The 22,442-nt window shown below is 34.0% G+C and overlaps 2 protein-coding genes across 5 annotated transcripts; one reads left to right on the top strand and one right to left on the bottom strand.

The window, feature by feature from the left end:
- Nucleotides 1-1,539: 1,539 nt before the first annotated feature.
- LOC105333250 (SPRY domain-containing SOCS box protein 1) lies at nucleotides 1,540-7,078 on the bottom strand. Of its 2 annotated transcripts, XM_066079935.1 has the most exons (4): nucleotides 6,900-7,078; nucleotides 5,628-5,826; nucleotides 4,608-5,519; nucleotides 1,540-4,432 (listed from the first exon to the last, which is right to left on the bottom strand). In XM_066079935.1, exons 3-4 carry the CDS (start codon nucleotides 5,311-5,313, stop codon nucleotides 4,302-4,304), a joined length of 837 nt encoding a protein of 278 aa, XP_065936007.1. In that variant the 5' UTR covers nucleotides 5,314-5,519; nucleotides 5,628-5,826; nucleotides 6,900-7,078; the 3' UTR covers nucleotides 1,540-4,301. The 2 variants fall into 2 exon arrangements, with proteins under 2 accessions (XP_065936007.1, XP_034298902.1); XM_034443011.2 differs by lacking the exon at nucleotides 5,628-5,826.
- Nucleotides 7,079-7,580: 502 nt separating this feature from the next.
- On the top strand, nucleotides 7,581-21,525 carry LOC105333252 (DNA ligase 3). 3 transcript variants are annotated; one of them, XM_034443010.2, is made up of 24 exons: nucleotides 7,581-7,644; nucleotides 11,669-11,863; nucleotides 12,297-12,568; nucleotides 12,919-13,038; nucleotides 13,212-13,370; nucleotides 13,918-14,024; nucleotides 14,851-14,895; nucleotides 15,172-15,258; nucleotides 15,379-15,458; nucleotides 15,635-15,712; nucleotides 15,953-16,115; nucleotides 16,298-16,453; nucleotides 16,589-16,720; nucleotides 16,839-16,918; nucleotides 17,028-17,115; nucleotides 17,345-17,422; nucleotides 17,677-17,800; nucleotides 18,040-18,194; nucleotides 18,550-18,759; nucleotides 19,311-19,610; nucleotides 19,781-19,861; nucleotides 20,179-20,264; nucleotides 20,717-20,789; nucleotides 21,010-21,525. In XM_034443010.2, exons 2-24 carry the CDS (start codon nucleotides 11,682-11,684, stop codon nucleotides 21,124-21,126), a joined length of 2,973 nt encoding a protein of 990 aa, XP_034298901.2. In that variant the 5' UTR covers nucleotides 7,581-7,644; nucleotides 11,669-11,681; the 3' UTR covers nucleotides 21,127-21,525. The 3 variants fall into 3 exon arrangements, with proteins under 3 accessions (XP_034298901.2, XP_065936008.1, XP_065936009.1); XM_066079936.1 differs by having other exon boundaries at nucleotides 7,621-7,648; XM_066079937.1 differs by lacking the exon at nucleotides 7,581-7,644 and adding an exon at nucleotides 7,655-7,804.
- The last annotated feature ends 917 nt before the right edge of the window (nucleotides 21,526-22,442 follow it).

Here is a 22,442-nt window from a genome sequence, read left to right on the forward strand (position 1 = left end):
TTCATAAAAATAACTTCATATACATTGTATTATATTATTTCTTTTACCTTTTAAAGAGTTGTAATAGCCATAAAATAAAATGTACAATGACAAATTTCAAAATCCTATCAGTTAAAAATTGTTGATCAAAACACATAAACCATTTTCTTATGAAAATTCAAAGGTTTTTGCTTTTATTTCTTGGATGTATCAGTTTTTAGCTCACCTGAGCTTTTCTGATCAAAATTTGTCCGTTGTCTGTCGTTGGCGTTAGCGTCATTGAAAACTTTTCATGTTTTCTTCTTCTCCAGAACCACTGGGCAGGTTTGAACCAAATTTGGCACAAAGCATCACTGGGTGAAGGGGATTCAAGTTTGTTCAAATGAAGGGCCACACCCTTTTTAAAGGGGAGATAATTGAGAATTATTGAAAATTTGTTGATATTTTTCAAAAATCTTCTTCTCAAAAACTATTTGGCCAGAAAAGCTTAAACTTGTGTGGAGGCATCCTAAGGTAGTTTAGATTCAAGTTTGTTCAAATCATGGTCCCCGTGGGTAGGGTGGGGCCACAATAGGGGGATCAAGTTTTACTCAGGAAGATATAGAAAAAATCTTTAAAAACTTCTTCTCAAAAACTATTTGGCCAGAAAAGCTTGGCGTGTAAGCATCCGTTGATAGTGTAGATTCAGGTTTGTTCAAATCATGGTCCCTTGGGGTAGGGCGGGGCCACAATGGGGGATAAATTTTTATATATAGAGAAAATCTTTAAAAATCTTCTGATGAAAACTATTAGGCCAGGAAAGCCCAAATTTGAGTGGAAGCATTCCCAGATCATATAGATTCAAGTTTGTTTAAATCATAGTCCCGGGGTCAATGAGGCCACAATGGGGTGAAATTTTTACATAGGAATATATAGAAAATCTTTAAAAATCTTCTTTTAAAAAACTATTTGGCCAGAAAAGCTTAAACTTGTGAAGAGGCATCCTCTGTTGTGTAAATTCAAGTTTGCAAAATCATAGTCCCTGGGGGTAGGGCGGGGCCGCAATGGCGCGTTGAATTTTACATAGGAATATATAGAGAAAATCTTTTAAAATATTCTTGGAAAGTTTTCAGTCCAAAACACAGTACTTTGTTTGAAAGCTCAGGTTATGCAGATTTAAGTTTGATGAAACCATGATTCCCTAGAGAAAAGTGGGGCCACAAAATGGGGGGGGGGGGGGGTATATAGGATTAGAGAAAAATTCTTCTTAGAGGTGCAACAACAAAAGGGGCTTGGTATTTACCTAAAGAAAGATGTGGATAAAAATTGGCAGATTTTCAATTTTTTTCAGCAAGATCTACTGTACTTAGTTGAAAAGATATTTTGATTTTGATACTGTAATGCTAATTTGATCAGAGTGAAGGCTCGGTTGACCGATGTGGCCCCTAGGCCTCTTGTTATAAATGATATGAACTAATTTTTTTCAAAGAATATGTATACTGCACTTTACTATGCTTCCCATTATATGCCCCATGAAAACCAATGCCACCTTCAAGAAGAAATTGAACAATAATCATTAAATTAAGTTTCACATCATATTTATTATGTCAATTAAGATTTGGCTAGAATTGTCTTACAACCATTGCTTTTACAAAGAAAACAAACTTATGAAACAAATGAAACAAACACATGCAATATGGCCCGCACATTTGATTTGTGCAAATAAATATAATGCTTAACAAACATTCATCTATCTTAGAAGTTTAACTTTTTCGTGAATTATACTCTGCATGCAAGTTTAAAAGACACATTTAGACTCCATCAACTGTCTCATTACCCATGCATTTAAAATCTTTGCTATCAATTAAAATCCAAATATTAACATTATATAACAGGGGTTGTAAAAAGAAATGTATGCTTTTGGAGAAATCTTATAGTCTCCAGTGGTCAAATTTTTAAAAAATTTCAGTTTAAAAGCTCAAGATTTTAAAAAGCGACTAAAAAGGACTTTCACAAAATGAAACTCATAAAATTACAAAATTGCCACAACATCTACTTGGGATTAAGCCCAGTGATGCCAAAGGACTTCACAACATAGTTTTTTTTTCATGATCATTGCTTTAATATTCTTAAAAATGCACTATGATTCTCACTTAACCAAAAAATTTAAAAAATCGGCAGTATGTTTTCATGATACAAAAATTATAACAATCTTTACAATAAAAGGTTTTCCAGTAAAAGGGAAATATATCAAAATATATTTACCGGTACATGCATTTGAAATCCTGTATTTTCTGTAATGGAATTTACCGGTAACCATTTCTACTAATAAAACTCATTTGCTAATCAACTGAATGTTTATAAATGGTGGACCATGTTATACCAAACATCACACACTGAAAATGAAGAGCAATGCACAAATAGAATGTCTACATCTACAGCAATAAATAAGAATCATAATATTTATCAAAGTACCACTGTACAATCCATTGATCTGTTAGATCAGCATTAATTCCATTAGTTCTTAAATTATTTATAATTATGTACTAATCACATTCATACAATTTATTGTATTGTGACCAAAAATAAAAAACAACCCACCATACAAAACTGCAGTTAAGTGGAAATACTGAGGAAACAATTGTATCATATTGAAGTTCTATAAACCCTATATTAATCATGTCAGATTGGATGAAGCCATATTTCAGAAGCACTGTGCGAGGATTTCACCAGTATTAGATTTGATTAACAAATACTTTTCTTTTGTTTCTGCATCATACTAACTAACATGTTGCAGCAAATGATTCACACAGAGCTGACCAAGAAGCACAGATAGATATACCAGTATGTCAACAAAACATTGGAAAATCTAAACTCCAAATACAATTTCTCTGTTAAATTATTTCAGTGACTACTTTTAAGCATAAATACAATTCCACTGAAGACACTGCAGTTGTAGTGACGTATTTGAACTGAAAATCAGCCATTCTTCTTCTAAAACATTGTGTTTCACACCAACGATAAAGGAATCAACATCACACATAAAATTATTTCATGGTTTTGGTTTTCTTTTTATTTCCCCATCATCCTTTAAATTTTTTTATGAAAACTAAAATCATGTAACATCTTTTTCCTACCAAAAAAATCTCAATTTATAAGCAATTTAAGGCAATATAATTTGATTACAGGTATGTTTTATTGTTGAAAAGGAGTGCCAGTACCTGCAGAAATTTCATTTGTATAATTGTGTCATTGATAATTTTTAAGTAAAAAAGTTTGGAAAGATTCAATGTACTTCATTCTTACTTTTCTGAAAGGGGGAATGATAAGCACAGGGATATAAATATATAAAAAAAATATCTCATCATTTTTAGTGCTCAAACTGATAAAAAAAAAAAAGAGTACGAAGGCATTGGAAGGTTAACATCTGTTATCGAGACCCTCCCCCTTACCCCAAAACAAATAAAACCAAAAACATGCTCATTTTATGACTATCTGCCACACACTGCTTTCTCAGAAAGCTCTTTTCTCAATCTTTAAATATATAAAGACATCTAAATTCATGGGACACAGGTTGTGAAACTGCATCAATGTATGGAAGTAAAAACACCATAATTGACTAGACTTGCAACACATTAAGGGTAGGGAGAAAAAAACACACATACCATATTATGAGACAATATCATTCATACTCAATTCATATTTCACAAATTCTTTGTACAATACCACATTGCTAGCATAAAAAGAGTCACACACTCTTACAACAATGAGATTTCTGTTCACATAATGGCCCTTGAAGTAACATAGATAAGGAATACAAAACAGATATCTGCAGATCCAAGTTTGAAGAACCGGAGAATAATTTACAAAATGCCATACAAAATAATGTGAATCACAAAAGACAATTCATGATTTCATTTGTAATTATTTGATTAGAAAATGATTTTACCAACTTTTCTTCACCCTTGTTAGACATACTACAGTAATTTGAACATTCCAACAGAATTAGCATTTGGTTTTTAAAACACTGTTCACACCATCCCTTGTATTATTCTATATCTATATATTATTACATTCATTTGAGATCAAACTTGAATGACTTTAACTCAGATAGAGTCCCTGTCTTTCATGATAACATCTTTACTCCCCATCCTGTCTTTCACTATCCTCTCTATTAATGTCTGTAGATCATTTTTCAGTATATGTACCACCAATACCAAGCACCAGATCTGTAGATCTCAGGAGAGCCATGAGATTGGAGTACACACACACACACACACACACACACACACACACACATATATATATTCACAGAAACACAAGATTTTCTCAAAGATGATGTACTAAGACTGGTAGAGTAAATAACTTTTGAGAGGATTTGGTAACGGTAGTCTAGGAATTTCATGTAGTCTATTTTTCCCAAGTTGATGCCTGATTGTACGCCTACAGATGTCCATCAGGGGTAGAGGTTCCGCTACAACAATAGGTAGATGATTATTAGTTTAATTCATCATTAGCCTACATGTATGACATATTCAATATGTTATTTATACCTTTTTTACATATAGAAATTTATTTCAAACATAATATTCTTATTTATCATAATTACAAATGTAAATAAAATATGATGTACTCTACAAAGTACTTACGATCCAGTCCACCTAAATATTTCATTGTTATTTCACAATGACCCCACACGGCACTGACAATTGGATACAGTTTTCTCCCTTTGAGTCCTCTGAAGGCTACGCCGAGGTACTGGCCGTCCACCACAAAACTGAGAGTTCCCTCATCCATGTCCAATACAACCAAGAAACTGTCTGGTACTACAAAGTTTTCATCTGAGTTCAACAGACTAGGATATGTTACACCAGGATTATTTTTAACGTCATGGTAAAGTTTGTTCCTTCCCAAGTCCCATCCCCAAGATTCACAATTACTGCCCACAAGAGACTGATAACCAACGCAGTGTAGGGGCGCATCACTCGTAGCCACGCCTACCACAGCGTGGGTCCCACGCTGCCTTGTGCTCCAAATGATTTCCCACACATGAAGTCCTCTTGTATACCCTACTTTGCCACGTATGCAGTCTGTACTTTGAGCAACGGGATGACGATGAAACGTTAACTTGTCATCGTCTTTCACAAATATGTTTAAAGATCTGTCATCCGGATTCCAGGAATGGTTGACTTGGGAGTCTTTGTTTGGGGACGGCATGTCGAGGAGCATGTCCAGCCGGGCAGGCTTCTGATAATCGGGGTTGTACACCATTTCACCTCGGTAGAGGGTTCTGTAGGAGGAATCTCGTGCTGAAACCGTTTTTATTCCACCTGATACTTTCTGCCCCATGCTCATTTACTGACCATGATTTAGGGCAGGCTCTGTTCACAGATTGAAAAATGTTCAAGGGAAAACAATTCAGCCCAACTGATTTATTCTGTGTAGATCATGAGCAATTTTGTATCACTTGATAATAGAAGTTGGATGTTAGATCATGACCTTGACGTAATTTCTGGTAGATTTCTTTTTTATTTAGCAGCTTCCCTTTGTCAGTTGGTATCCTGAAAATATTAATGTTAATAAAAAATCAAATCTTTGTTCAATTTTATGATTTTGAAAACTGTCAAATAAAGAATTATGTATCTTTCTTTGCTAAAATATGGTATTACCTTCATTTCATGATAATTTGAAAAGATTTGACTTTGATTTGGTGCATCAACTCTGGCAGAAAAATGCAGTATTGAATCTTTCCTCATTGATATTGTTGAGCCCCATGGCTAGTCATGCAAAACTTCTCATTGAATTTTCATGTTTTATGAATAATGTATGCCCTTAATGATTGGTTCCTTAACACTTTCAGGGAGGAATCTAGTAAATTGCAATGCAAATACTTGCTCATAAACTCAAGTATATGATCTTGGCCTATGTTTAACATATTTCAAACTAAACTAGGGTTTCAGCTGATGTTAAATTAAATGCAGAGGGTTACTTAAAGTAAATTGGAATCAATAATTTCTTCCAAAAGAACTTGTTTCCCAAATGGTTTGAAATCAACATTCTTTTTATTGATGGTATATAATAAAATTACTGTATTGGCAGAACATGAAGAAGCTGTGTGTCGTAAATTGTGTTGGCTAATGAAGTTTTCTTACTCTTTAAACTACATTCTTAATTTCTTAAACTGAGCCCCTTTTCCTTGATGGATAAAACTTTAACTAACATTAAATATGATACTGTGCATGGAAGATAGACTATAAAGTAAATGAAATCGGTCAAAAAAGTTTAATGAACATTTTTTTTAAAGATTTGAGAAAAACGGTCAAAAAAGTTGAATGAATGAGAACAACTATTGTGTTTCACATTTCCAATTAACTTCATGAGTTTTTTAAACTACAAAACAATTTTATATCAGTAAGGTATATATGATTTTACATAAACATTTTCACTCTTTTTTATTTCAATTCATGAACATGTTGAATCCATGAAATGTTCAACTATTCTTTTCATAAATTTATGTACCTTTTTGTGCTGAAATATACACAAAGAACAGTCAACATAAAAGTATCCATAACCATGATAACCTTACATAAGGTGTAGCCATCGTGTCTGTTTTATAAATAGTTACGGGTTAATCTACTTGACTCGACTTACGGACAAAGTACCGTTACACGAGCTCCCCTTTGTCTACCGCCTCTTTGTCATCAGCTGTCCCTAAACAAAACAACACGTTCTATCTCTACGATCGATGGAAATATCAAAATCACACCACATTTCTAAACTTTGAATATATATCATTAAACAAATTATGCATTTGTTTTTTGTAAAGTCAAAGGAGAGACGTTTTTGTTACACCTCAAATGCACGAAACGTGCTCCACTTCACCAAAACACCCGCACTTTTCCACAGCGGGTGTTGTTAATTTCGTGTGATGTAGCACTTACCCTGAGTCCCCTTCACGTTTTTTAAAAAGATGACATATTAAACATATAATGTATGTTTACAAGATCTTCTATGTCGATTTATGGATCTTCTGCTGCTTTATTTTCATTGCCACTTTTGTGATTCACAGCAGGCAATGATCAACATGGCTGCCAAGCTAGTGCTTGTCACGTGATCATTTTGACATGACGTCACATACGAAGGTTACCTGCGGAAACATCTCATAATTACATTTTTAGGCAACTTAAAATTATCGCTATGATGACATGCATGACTCAACTTAAACTATTAAATGGAACAACTGACTAGACATAAACAATTCTGAAACGAAAAGACATAACGTTAAAGATATTGAAATTCATATTTATCCGACAAGGTGAGATAAGTCATTAAACTGATAAAAAAAGTTAACGCTGCAATATTTTGCATGTTGAGTTAGTTGTTCAAAGTGAAAAAGAATATTTACATGTATAACACTGTAGAAAAACATTGAAGTTTTACAATATAGTTATTCTTAATGCTATTATTTCAATAACTTAGAATAGCCAAATGTAATGATACCATTAAATGTGCATCTAAGCAATTTCCCCATTTTTTATATTTGCTTAAATCAATGTCATGTGGTGTTGCATTTGTACATTGAAACTTAACTGGTTTTTTTGGAATAAAGTTTACTGGTTTTGAAATTACCCCTACCAATATGCGGAAGTAGATCTTCTTTACGTAAAGGTGAAAACAGTCAGGACGGTATGTAAAGTTGTGTTGTTATTCGCAAAGAAAAAAAATCACTGTTTAAGTATTTTAGAATAGTGCTAAAGATTGTTGACTTCTATGTGTTTATTTAATTCAAAATTGTCATATAGAGCTGAATGTCGCCCCCGTTCAACAAATGGAGATGTAAAGAAATGCAAGTCAAGATTTCGTCTCAAAATTTTAGTAGAGATACATAACGTTAAATGCTTACCCTGCAGAATCTAAGTGGAATCTGTGATATTTACAAACGATATTATGAAATACTTGTTAATGAAATGATTTCCTTTGTGATGTATAAGTGAATCATTTCAAGATTTAGAAAAGCCCTTTGTGTTTCTAATTTCTGTCACCATGTATTTTAAACTTATGTAATATTTTTCATACATTGATCACTGTTGATATCTTGCATCATACAAAAAAAATGACAGATATCTGTTCATTTCCTATAATTGTTTCAAACATTTCCATAAAAGTAAAATTTTATTTAAAAGACTTGATGTGGGTGCTGGTCACTTCGCCCCAAAGCCAAAGCGCCCCATGCACGAGCGCCCCAAATTTTTCTTGGTGCGCCCCAAGTACGTTTCACGAACGCCCCAATTATATTTCACGAGCGCCCCCAATTATTTTTTTTTCATGATTAAATTTTTTTACGTACGAGCGCCCCAAAGTCACTTTTGCTTATTCCTTTTGGTGATACCGAATACAATTGTAACGGGATGGGAGAAATAATGACGGACCAGATCGGGTTTCGAACCCGGGCCCCCTGAATCTCTAGTCAGGTGCTCTACCAACTGAGCTATCTGGCGCCGGTATTCGAACCGGTCTGACCGTCACATTCCTCCCCCCTTAAATGATCTTCGTCCCTGAAGATCACCCCAGGCTCTTCCCCTGGCAGGAGTTCACCTGTCAGTTCCAGGGGTTGGTCACGGCACCAAATGTAAAGAGATGGGAGAAATAATGACGGACCAGACCGGGTTTCGAACCCGGGCCCCCTGAATCTCTAGTCAGGTGCTCTACCAACTGAGCTATCTGGCGCCGGTATTCGAACCGGTCTGACCGTCACACAATCAATGTATACATACAATACACACAGTGTATAATAGTACCAGGCTTGGGGCGAATTACATTGTAAAGTAATGCATTACATTACCATTACTTCATGAATTTGGGCATTAAATTACCATTACCATTACTTGATTTTCTTGAAGTAATGCATTACATTGCCATTACATGAGTAAAGTAATGCATTACCATTACCATTACTTTCAAATTGTTTTAAAAAAGCAAAGCTAATATAGAGTTTTTGCAAATGTTTCAAATATAAAACACTCTTTAACATATCTACAGGTTCATGCTCAGTATCAGGTTCAAATTCAACGACTATATATGACTATGACTATATATACAAGAGTCATTCTTTATTTGCTCAATATATAATCATCTTGTGGCATTATGAACAACATGCGTATCAAATAAGTAAAATGATATTTATTGACATTTGGCTTGATACAATGTAGGATACGAAATAGAGACACAGAATTACATGCATAACGAAAAACAATTTATGGAATAATGTTGCGGTTATTAAAAGCTAAATAGGAACATTTCCCCAGATTACACAAATATCTATAATTTTGAACACTTAATTGTATTAATTCATAAACAGATGGTTTTTCCCAGTTATATTTCTTAAGATACAGTGTTTTAATCGTATTTCTTTCTACTGAGGACACTTTAAGACAAAAGATTGCTGTTGCACTTTATGATCGAAGTTTCAAAGGGTTCATCTTTTATTAAACTGCATCCTGTTAGTTTGAAAATCTTCCGAGCTATACTAAATAAATGTTTTACAGGAGCAGTCGAAGCTTGGACTGAAAAGTACTGTTTGACGATCTTTATCTAAGGATAAATTAAGTGCAATAATAGAAAAAATACATGAATCTTGTATTTTCTATCAGTCCAAACTAATGTACAGTGTACTTAAAAATTAAGATACAAGAGAGACAGAAGAGAGAGAGGGAGAGAGAGAGAGAGAGAGAGAGAGAGAGAGAGAGAGAGAGAGAGATAATAAGTAAGTAAAATTATTTTCAAATGGGTTAATTAATATTGGAAGTGATATTTATTTTCATCATGGATGGACATTGCATTTATTTTACTTTTAAAGGTGCATGTGTCTCCTATTCTATTGGGACATAGCGAAGGGAAGGGGATTGGGGTGTTTAGCACTTCTTATAACAATAGATTGTTTTGATACTTAGATTGTCCTGGGGGCATAGTGTGTTGTTGACACATTTCTTATTGAAGTGCAAACTAATTGGAGTAAATTGTTTAAATGAATAAAAACTCTTAATAACAACACTCTTAAAAATGTTATGAAATTGTGCTGTTATATTTAGTAATATTAACAATTCAAATATGAATTTTTTAAAAATCGTTTTTAATAATACCATTAAAACATTTTTATCTCAAGAATTATTTCTTTCTTCATTATAAATAAATTTAATAATCAAATTCAATTTCAAATATTCATTTTTTCATCACATTTTTAAAAGTGAACATGCATAAATAAGCATATTAATGCAAAGTAATGCCATGTAATGCCAGCATTACATTAGATTTTGGAAAGTAATTAATTACATTACCATTACTTGTAATGCTAATTTTGTGGCATTACACATTACTAGCATTACTTTGAAAACATGTAATGCATTGCAATGCATTACCATTACATTTAGCATTACCCCAAGCCTGAATAGTACATGGTGTACACACATCTAATCAAAGGGGTACGCGACGAAGCCAACGTCTCCCGCGTGTCTGGGTACGTTTTCTCCTGATACCATGAGGATAACCCCTCCCTTGACACCTTTTAATGTTTCCGAATATCCCCTTCTATAACTCTTTGAAAGCTAATGTTATAACACATTACATACATGTAATACAAAAAAAATAATGACACACCCGCGGCCCATTGGACCTGTATATCACTGCAAATACAATTATAACATATAAAATACACATATTACGCATGGTGGTTTTTTTTTAATTTTATAAATAATGATTGACTGTAAATGTAAGCTTCAAGAAAATATTTAGAGGTTTGCGCGGAAAATTTGACAGTAGAAGAACAATATAGTCTAAATTTGACATTACAGTACTAGTGTTGGATTATATCCGACATTATTAAAAACAATTCCTATGTATTTTGGGGCGCTTGGGATAATAAGGTGTACGTTTAATGAGAATCCATCGAAGGTTAATTAAGACTTATAAGCAAAACAATTTTGGGGCGCTCGTGAAATTAATCCAAACTTGGGGACTCATACACCAACGTTCAGTTTAGTTCAATATAGAACCGCGGCAATCTCATTTTGGGGCGTTCGTGTAAATGATGCATATTTTACGTAAAATTGCGATTCTCCAACATACATTTTAAAGCAAAATTGGGTTTCAAATAATTATAACACATGTAGTCAGATATTAACTTTATAGCAACATAGAATGCTGATTTGAGAGCAAACTTAGGTAAACTTATTTTGGGGCGCTCGTGAAAATGATATCCTAATCATTATATAGTTTTTAACAAATCGTAGGCAACTTTGGGCGCTCGTAAAAAAAAAATCCAACAAGATTCTATGCAAAATCGAGGCATCACATTTTTTGGGCGCTCGGAAAATGATATCAAGAATGTGTTCATTGAGATTCTTCGAAGATTTTAAGCAATAATCAGGAAAACCATTTTGGGGCGCTCGTGAAAACGTTCCCGATTTAAGTACAATCTTGGAAAATCTAATTTTGGGGCGCTCGTGCAAATTATCTAAGACGTAAGTTGTAAACATAATTTTACTTTGGGGCGCTCGTGAATACATTTGGGGCGCTCGTGAAACGTAATTGTGGCGCTCCAAAAAAAATTTGGGGCGCTCGTGCATGGGGCGCTTTGGCTTTGGGGCGATACGACAGTAACCCCTTGATGTGGATTATCATTTTTGTATGTGACATTTTCATTTGGTTTTTTTAGGGTGCTGAATTAAATGCCAAGGATATTCCAGCAAGCTTGCATCATATTGTTCAGGTGTCTTCAGTCGAATTCAAAGAGAACTTTGTCAAGGTCTTTACAAATTACAAAATCTGAGTTTGTAAATGCCCATACACTCAAATTCTTTTGTGTCAGAAGTTTTCACATTCCCACAGAGAGAGCCATGGCTGAAAACAGGTAATATTTATTCTTTTTTGTATAATAAATACATTCTAGAGGACCTAATTGGAAAATAAATGTTATATTTGCTTTGGTCTTAATGCAGAAAGACTCTTGATTATTTAAATCAGATAGGTCAGTGGGGTAAATTCTATTCTGAAACCATTTCAACAGGAGCTTGGACTTTGGGTAGTTGTGTCAAACAGAATGTGATGTAGGCATGTCTATTTCATTGCTGGCCACTCAGCCATGGCTCTTTGAAATAAATCAACAAGATTTGTCTGGCTTTTTAGCTAAGACTAGCAATCTGTGTATATTTTGCTTGAAACCAGCATCATTTTTAACTTGTTTTGATGCAAGAAAAAGATGGTTATATCCTACCGAAAGTCCAAGGTCTTGTTAACATGGTTCTATCATTACCTATTACCATTTTTTTTCATATTTATTGTAGATATACCACAGGCTATGCTAAACTTGGAACTTCCAGTTGTAAGAAATGTAAACAAAAGATTGATAAAGGGGGACTAAGAATTGGAAAAGTGGTGTCAAACCCATTCTCTGATGAAGGCGGTGACATGAAACAGTGGTACCACCCACAGTGCATGTTTGAAACCCTAAAGAGAGCCAGAGCCACCACAAAGAAAATTGAGGAGCCAGACGATCTTGAAGGATTCACAGAGATCGAGCAGTCTGATAAAGATTTGATCAATAATTTAATCAAAGGTGAAGTTGTAGATTGATTTTAATGTGGGCAAATCTTTGATATTTGAATTCACCACCCCTTAGGCTAATATCAATATGTATGTATCTTATGGATATATCTTCCTCTCATGGATATGTCTTCCTAAATTGAAAGTATCCAACACTTTTTTTTCATATCCGGTACTTTATTTTAGTACTTGTATCTCTTATTCCTAGAAAAATCTTGGGATTTTGTTTCTAAGATGTATTGGGATTTCGAAGTTTGGAATGTAATTAATTTCATTGTATTATTTGAACAAGGAGGTTGATTACAAGATCGTCTATTGTAGAATTCTATTGTAGAATTATATTGTATTAGAATTCTATTGTAGAATTTGCCACTCACTCCAGTACAAAGTCTCCAGGCTCTGCGAAGAAAAAGGCAACATCCAAAGTACAGGCCACTCTGCCCTTTTCCCCCACAAAGCAAAAGGCTGATCCTGGTGATGAAGGTGGATTTAAATTGATAGCATCTAAATATATCAAAATTCACATGTAGCTTTTTATAGGAATTTTTGTCAGCATGCATTAAGTTTGAATCTAGTAGATTCTTCCAAAGGGTATCTTTAAGGCTTTATCTTTTGCAATAAATAGCCTATACTCTGTCATTATTTAATTTATTCAGCTGGTCCTTCAACAAGTGCCTTGGAAAGTGATGCTCCGGGCCACAGAGATGACTCATTCCGAGAGTTCCGACGCCTCTGTGCGGAAATCGCAGAGGAGAATTCCTACTTGGCTAAAACTAAACTTGTCCATGATTTCATTAACAAAGGCTCCTCTGGAGGTAAAATACATTTATATATATGAATAGAAAAATATATTCCAAATTGATACCTAAAATGCCATTTGACCATTAGAAACAATAAAAATAATGTATGATACAATAATTTATTATGTTGTCTCTCATAATTGCATAAGCAAGGTAAAGCAAGCTGCAGATGTCAAATGGAGTTACTAAATGAAGAATCAAGATCTGACTTTGAAAGGAACCAAAAATAATCACAGAACCAAATTTTCATAAAGAATTTTACCATCATGGCATTGTCATTGAATTTTATTAACTCACATTGTATTACTTCTAGAATATGTAAATAACAATATGAATATTGTGTAATTTCCCTGGAAACATACACATACACAGAAGTACCACTTTATTTAAAATCTCTTTTACAAGAATTGCTTTGAATATGGTATGACTTATTATTGCTCTTGTATGCAGTCATAAAAAATAACCTTTTAATTGTAATCTATGAGTTTTGATAAAGGGAAGTGATAAACTTGTGTATCTGAAGTTATGTTAGATACAGATTTGCCATTTATTTTTTGTGTAGATGGGTTTAAAGGTGACATTTACCTGTGGATGAAGTGTCTGTTACCTGGAGTAGTGAAGCAGGTGTACAACCTTAACAGTAAACAACTGGTTAAACTGTTCAGCCAGGTATGAAACTGATTTACAATTAAAGTCTTGTGTATAATCAACACTCTTCTAATATAATTAAATTGAAAAATCCTGAAAAAAATTGTTACATGTACTTAGTTCACACCTTACAACGACAAAGAAAATTCTGCTTCTACTGTTTGTTTTTTTTAAAAGTTTATTGCAAGGTACAGAAGTAAAAACCCTATAATTTGATCCCAGGGCAAGCAGGTTAGATGCTAGAGTATGATTGCCAGATATATCTGGTAGTATTTGGGAATACATGAACTAAGTTTACACTGTAACCTGATGCAGTCCTTTCATACATATATAAAGGGATTGCCCTGCAAGGACATTCTATTGTATTCACACACTATACATGTCATAGGATTAACAGGTATGTGACTGTCAGTCAATATATCAGGTCTCAGTAGCTCAGTGGTAAGAGTGCTGACACGGTACGCCAGAGGCCCTGGGTTCGAGGCCAGGTTGAGACTTGACTTTTCACCACCTGTCATATTTGGTGCCCAATGTTTTAAACCCACGGTCATCCCCTAAGAACATGTTTCAAAACATCGTAAATTCCAGGAATAATTTTACCAAGAGGGGGAGTAAATCACCGGGTTAACAGATGTGTGTCTGTCAGTTAATGTATCAGGTCTCCATATATCAGTGGTTAGCTGGTGGCAAGGTATGCCAGAGGCCCCAGGTTTGAGTCCCAGTTGAAACTTGCCTTTTCACCACCTGTTACACACACAGCAGAACAATACCAAGACTAGAGATAGAGAGGAGTTTGTAATTGTAGGATTTCTCATTTTCTAAGTGTCTTATTTTTCTGTTATTGTAGATATTTGGTGCAAGTCAGGATGACATGGTTGCAGATTTGGATCAGGTATATACAGGCCATTTTATCGTTGATTTTCAAAAAGAAATTCAATACAAAACAAATGCACTTTTGGATGTCAGAACAGACCCTATTTTCTTCACAAAGTAATACATGTATTTTGGTATAATTGAAAGATTCTTTTTTAGACATATTGAGTATAAACAAATGAAGCATTGTATTGCATTTAACAAGGTATTGTTTATAAGTATGACACAGCTTCAACTGCAGTTACCGGTACTGTACTGAAATGTCTCAGATCCTGTCACTTGTCCTTTTTTCCAGGGTGATGTCGCAGAGACCGTCAGATTGTACTTTGAAGAGAGCAAGCGATTGCCCCCACAAAAGAAGAGTTTACTCTCTTTGCAGCAGGTAGCATTAATTTATTGAGAGGCAGGTTTTACAAGTTTTGAAATATGTTGTGAATGAATTTTTTGATTTATGAATAATTATGTAGTGCAGCATAAATTACTGATGCTATGATCTTGTTAGGTTGATGACTACCTTGATGAATTATCCAAAGTAACCAAGGAAGATGACCAACAAAGAATTCTCACTAAGGTTGCTAAGAGGTTAGTGTGTCAAGACAGGTCCAGTATACTGTACATGTACTTGTACATAAACAATGTAAAAGGTACCTAACATATATACAATTACGGGTACCGGTAATATAAAGTACCGCTCTAAAGTAACACTATACTCTAGACCACTTCAAGCTGCAAATAAGATCACATCATTTTGCATTCAGGTGCACAGGGAATGATTTGAAGATGTTTGTGAGATTGATAAAGCATGACCTTAGAATAAACTCTGGAGCAAAGCATATGTAAGTATTTTAGTTTTTAAAAAAATTGTGTGAAATACCAATGACAAGTAGAACTAAATAACAGTGAAAAAGAATAGTAAAAAAACCCCAAGGAAAATGATTGAATAAGGGGGAAATTCTCTATTATATTTTTTTATGTGATGTTAAAGACAATGACTGTCTAGTCTATTTTACCGGTTGTTATTTATACTTTACCTCTTTTACTATCATTGTTATTTGCTCAAACTCTCTCTTCTACAGATTGGATGCCCTGGATGACAATGCGTACGCTGCCTTCCAAGCGTCCAGGAATCTGCGGGACGTAGTGGACCGGGTGATGGAGAACAAGGCAGGAGGAGTGCCGGGGATGAAGAAGAAGCTCAGTGTCAAAGCCTCCCTCATGACCCCTGTCCTTCCCATGCTGGTCAGTGAAGCTTGACCATACCATTTAAAACATACACAATTAATTGATTTCTTGTACATGATTAAAATCTGAACAAGAAATCTCAAGATCTCAATTCACATACAAAATTTATGCTATTAATGTGCATGTCATTGTAAAGAAAGAAAGCTATGTGTGAAATTTTGTTTTTCATTGTGTTTCAGGCAGAGGCTTGTAGGTCAGTTGACCAGGCAATGAAGAAGTGTCCTAATGGTTTCTATGCAGAGATAAAGTACGATGGAGAGAGAGTACAACTTCATAAAAAGGGACACAACTTTCAGTATTTCAGCAGAAGTCTAAAGCCAGTTTTACCCCACAAAGTATGTTGCCTTTTTCTAGAGATGGATTTTCTTGAATAGTTCGTGTATAATATAATTTTGCATGAATGTTATTATTAATGAATGTTATCATTGATTTATGATTGAGTTTATGTTTTATTTCAAAAATGATCGAAGGTCCAGCATTTTAAGGAGTTTATCCCTAAGGCCTTTCCCACTGGTGATGATCTCATTCTGGATGCAGAGGTTTTATTAGTGGACAACAAGACCAGCAAACCACTCCCGTTTGGAACACTAGGAGTTCACAAGGTTAGATTTTTTTTCCCTGGGTTTCTTCTTTTTTTGATGGGAAGGGGTTTATGAACATGAAATTATTTTTCTAAACTTTTTATGTACATGTACTAATGATGTTTTGATTATATTTTAGAAAGCTGCATTTCAAGATGCTAATGTCTGCCTGTATGTGTTTGATTGTCTTCATTTAAATGGAGAAAATATTATGCACAAGTAAGTCAAGCCTAAATAATGAGATTGAATACATGTATTACCAATGAATGAGTGCTGTTCATTGCAATACACTTTGAGGACAATCTCTATGACCTTTTGTGTAATTCAGACCTATAAAAGAGAGAAAGAAGATTCTGGAAACAGAGATGAAAGAAATTTCCAACAGAGTCATGCTTTCTGAGGCCCAGCTCATTAATGTAAGAAAACAGTAGTTTCATCATTCAAGCTTGAAAGATTTCAACCTGAATTTAAATCAACATAATACTAAAGACAACCATCAATAAAGTCCTATTATGTATGAATTTCACACAAATACCAATTATGTTTGTTGATACACGTTCGGTAGATACATATTTGTTTTTTATGCAATGTATAAATACATTATGCAATGTATAAAGTTTGGTTCCTGTTTATTTTTCCTTCAAGGATCCTGATGATCTTCAAACATTGATGACAAAAGTATTCAAGGAAGGCCTCGAGGGGCTTGTCTTAAAGGACATTAATGTAAGTCTGTCGATTTATAAAACTTAGAGGAGTAGTTACTGTCAAATCAACTTATCCCAATAACATGTACCGTTGTTTTCAAATTTAGGCATTAATTTACAATGCAATATAAATCGCAATGGTGTTGCTATCTATTAAGTAAGTTAATTTGAAAAAATATATTATGTTTGAGAGTGTTTTTCATTGTTATGCTTCAACAATGATACACATATGAATTAAGCTCTTATTTAAAAAAAGATAAACTTTTATTGTAGAGTAAGTATGAGCCAGGAAAACGTCACTGGCTGAAGATCAAGAAGGACTACCTGGAACAGGGGACGATGGCGGACTCAGCAGATCTTGTGGTGCTGGGGGCGTACTTCGGAACAGGAAATAAAGGTACACTTCTTCACCCATGTATCCAAATACAGTAAATATCACATGTAAAGAACTCTTATGTATGGAAATTATCTACTTATGTTGAATACCTTTCAACATCCCTGATGACTTTGAAGAGAAGTACATATATTTAGATTTGTTTATTTGCTTTGAAAATGACAAAAGGACATTTAAATATCTGAAAACTCTTGCTTTAGAAGCTGTTACCTTGTTTTAATTTGATATCTGTTTGTTTTCAGGTGGTATCATGTCCATCTTTCTGTTGGGTGTCTATGACCCCAGCAGCAGTAAGTGGTGTACAGTGACCAAGTGTCACAGTGGTCTAGATGACAAGACATTGGAGGAGCTTCAGACATCGCTGGACATGGTCAAAATTAGCAAGAATGCCGACAAGGTGAGGGTCAAATCACTGGCTTAAATTACTAGGTGCAACTAATTTTTTCTCCATGAAGAAAATGATAAGGCGTTGCTTTTGAAGATTAAGTTCAATGGCTCTTCTTGTCATGTTTGCATAACTTGCACATTCTTTATTTTAAAAAAATCATAAGTAGGAAGTTTTTGGATTTTTTTAAAACTGTTTTTTCAATTGTGAATGTGCTTAGCTTTCTTTGACAACAAAATAGAAAAACAGAAAAAATTAAGTGTAATTTTATCTGTGGATCTGATCACATATCACAGTATTATGGAATTGGGTTAATCATTCTTATTCCTGATTGATTATATATATGTTCTTTATTTGGTATTTACAGGTACCAAGTTGGCTGAATGTAAAAAAGCAAGTTGTGCCAGACTTTGTGACGAGAGACCCCAAGAAGTCACCAGTCTGGGAGATTTCTGGCGCAGAGTTCAGCAAGGCTGATATACACACTGCAGATGGAATTTCCATAAGGTTTCCCCGAATCACAAAGTTTAGGGATGACAAGAATTGGGAGAATGCAACGGATTTGCCCAGACTCAGAGTAAGCAATAACCCTTGGTTAACATAAGTAGATATCAGATGGAAAAGTATCATGGTATAGGCTATGTGTGGCTTTTTGTAGTGTTAAAGCTTTTGGCTTTATGTTAAAGTTTATTCAGTCATTATACCAAAAATATTTAGTTAAAAACTACTGTTGTTTCTCTTAACACCTGTAAGTTAATTCTTAGACAGAACATTCTCTATGCACGTACTGTACAGTAGATGTATCTACATGGTCTCTGTCATCTTCACTAGCCAAGGGTTTACGATCTACTCTGCTTCTCTAGTCTACCCTGACAGCTGTAATGAAATATCAATTTTGTCTAGAAGTAAATATGCAATTGATAAGCAGGAGTCTCTGTATATTTTTAAACTAAAAATAGTTGAACAATATACCCACCAGCAGGAAAATTGATGTGATGTAGCTTAAAAAATGATGAAATTATCAACTTGGGATCAACACTTACCTGTAGATTTTGAGAGTATTACTAGTCTTTCAAAGATGATTTAAGTTCTTGGAAATGAATTCAAACTTTAAATATTGTTTTGCAGACCCTCTTCAAGAAATCAAAGGAAACCACAGACCTCATCCCAAGCTCCAGTGAAGGGACCCCAAAAAAGAAACCCTTGAAGGATGATGATGAAGACAATGATAACAACAATGAGGGGGATGACAGTGGGACGGACATAAACAGTGATGATGACACAGGGGTATCTCCCATGAAAACCACCCCTGCCAAAAACAGTGCCACACCCTCAAAATCCACACCCTTGAAAGCTACACCAACAAAAAATGGGGTGAAGAGGAAACATAGTGACACTGGAAATGGGGAGATAACTCCATCCAAAAAGGTGATTCGATGGGGGATAGGAATTAATTGTCATACATTCCAAGGGGAAATCACATCAAATTCATTTTTTAAGAGACAATCTATAAAGTTTCGTCTTGGCAATGTAGTCACCTTTACAGATGATTCAGTATGATGCATGAGATAACGACTGGTCCATATTTTTGTTCACAGTCAAAGCCAATGTGCAAGTATGGAGCTGATTGCTACCAGACCAACCCCACACATCTGGAACAGTTTGACCATCCTCCTAAGGTCTGAACAAATCCCAACATTATTTACATACATGTAAATCAAATGATTTTGAAGTAATTAGGTACCCTGATATATTAAAGGATGATTAACCAGCTCATATACACTAGCCTTTGTACTGCAGTAATTATGTTTTAAATGTAGACATTGCAAGATGGGTGTTGAAAATCAAATTATTAACTTCATGCTATTGCCACATTGTTTGTAAAGCCAACATAATTTTATTTTATTTAACATTTATGCATATGGAATAATGTATTACCTAAGTAGGGAATTTGCTCTAAATATGTCATTGATTTGATACATTTTCCTTTATTTAGACTCTTCCAAATGTATTCAGAGGTTGCAAAATTTTCCTGCCAACAGACACCAAATTGTACAGGACACTTAGAAGATACATCATTGGGTATGTTTGCTGATTCTTTATTTTTGATTGGTAGATTGCACATTTACATTGTTGATTTTCATGAGATCATTTCAAGTTCTTAATTATTTTATGTTTATGTAGGTATATTATAAAAACTACTGTCAATTATTCAACAGTTTATGATCATTTGAAAAATTGCAAGTATCTAATTTAGTAATAATTGTACATGTATTTTAATGCCTTATTTACTGAATTCTTTCCACTAATTCAAGTACATGTACATGCTAGAATTAAGTATAAGCTTGTAGAAGCCAATTTACATATGTAGACCACACAATAATTGTATGAAATATTAATATCAATCATTCAAATCAGTTTGTAACTATTAATTTAGTAAACCTGTTCCTCAGTCATAGCCTTGTCATAGATGTACGATATATGTATGACACACAGTGTAGGTTTTCTATCAAATATTGTCCTTCTGTTTCAAGTTGGGATGGTGAATTGGTTCCTGAGTATGATAAGGCTTCAGCGACCCATGTGATATTGGACAAAGGCCACAAAGTAGGATTGTTGTTCCTTTTTCTTTATTCAACTTTTATATCAGTTATTGATGTATCATTCAACTAGGTAGACATTTATTTTTAAGTAATTTTTATGAGATTGAAACCTTTTACCTGTATAGATAAATATTAAAAGCTCATGATTTCGGAATGTTTCCCAAATTATAGTTTTTAATATTAAAAAAGTATGAGCTTGACATGTTACATATTTTCTGTTCCAGGGTGACATAGTTAAGTGTGCAGGGGTGTGTTTAACCTTGGACTGGATTAAGATGTGTATAAAGAAGAAAATGTTGGTCAGGACTGACCCCTATCTAGTGGGTGATGACTACGAGTGACCTGTTGTGTGAACTTACAAGTTATCAGGTTCCACACCATTGTCACATCCTGTATTTCTGTGTTAGGAAACTACACCAGAAAAAATTTCACTATGTTTCTAGTAGAAGGCGGTAAAAAGATATTTCAAGATATAAATTTAGAACTTTATTTGATTATTGTGTAAACACTCAATGTAGAAGGAATTCTTCCTGTAGAGGTAATTGTAAGTGTAAAAAAAATATCTGATTGAATGCCAATATCTGGTATTGTGATATCAAATGAGAGATCAATGTCTGATTACAGTTTGATATTTTGTAAAGGTATGATATCTGGTAAGAGCTTAATATCTGATAAAACTAACATCAGATGATAGATTTTTGTTAAAAGATATCTGGTTACATTAATATTCAAGTTCAGGTCGATATCTGAGAATAGCTCAGTATTTTATAACAGTTCAATACACGTATCTGACAACCGATTGATATATCTGATAAGTAGAAGATATTTGATGACTGGACAATGTCTTGGTAAAGGTCAGTTGTGAGCATAGGTTGGGTCATTAGGTCAGAGTATCTGAAAATAGATCATATATACTAGTATCTGATAACAAGTTGATATCAAATCACGAATCAGTCAATACTTGATAGCTGATCAATACTAAGATATAGATGCAATGATAACAGGGTGGCATATAAGAAGAGGTCCTACAGAAATAATCAAAAGTCCACAACCTTGTTGTAAAGATTTCAGAAAGGCAGCTCTTGTTGAATTTGTGTGTACACTTTGTTGTGATAAAATAAATATTAGAATACGTAACTGACTTTTTTTTTCAAACATCCTCTGATGAGTCGTCTGATTAGTCATATGAGGAGGCTGGGTATTCTACAAATTAACCATCAGATCTACCTTAAATTTAAAATGGGGTTATTTAGCTAAAAACATTAATTTAGTAAAGAAAATATGTATATTTTCACTTTAAGATTTGAATGTACTCCTATCATTATAGCTCTTCTTTATTAGGATATTTATTAAGTCTAAAAATGACCACGACCATCTTAATGAAGACTTTGATTTTTTTAATCTAAAATGGCCTTTGCATGTTTTACTGTCTGACAAGTAAAGATCACAATGTAGATGATAATGTTGATGAATCAATTTTGCTGAATTGTTTTGAAGTAAAAAGCCATTCCTGACAAATATCTGCATTTGATCTAACATCTGACTAGAATCCTCTGTAAAATTCTTCAGTGTAATAAATATAAAAAAAAAGTTGAACATGGATTATATGATTGTTGTCATACGTCACAAGTTGTGAATAAAGTAAAATAAAGAAAAG

Source organism: Magallana gigas, chromosome 3, assembly GCF_963853765.1.
Source record: "Magallana gigas chromosome 3, xbMagGiga1.1, whole genome shotgun sequence".
NCBI lineage: Eukaryota > Metazoa > Mollusca > Bivalvia > Ostreida > Ostreidae > Magallana > Magallana gigas.

Bases quoted from the DNA above. Each gene is read 5' to 3' on its own strand.
- LOC105333250 (XM_034443011.2), bottom strand. From the start codon at position 5,313: ATGAGCATGGGGCAGAAAGTATCAGGTGGAATAAAAACGGTTTCAGCA. The intron at 4,433-4,607 runs GTAAGTACTTTG...CTATTGTTGTAG, and splicing joins ATATTTAGGTGGACTGGATC to CGGAACCTCTACCCCTGATG.
- LOC105333252 (XM_034443010.2), top strand. From the start codon at position 11,682: ATGCCAAGGATATTCCAGCAAGCTTGCATCATATTGTTCAGGTGTCTT. The intron at 14,896-15,171 runs GTATATACAGGC...CCTTTTTTCCAG, and splicing joins TGGTTGCAGATTTGGATCAG to GGTGATGTCGCAGAGACCGT. The intron at 16,454-16,588 runs GTATGTTGCCTT...AAATGATCGAAG, and splicing joins AGCCAGTTTTACCCCACAAA to GTCCAGCATTTTAAGGAGTT.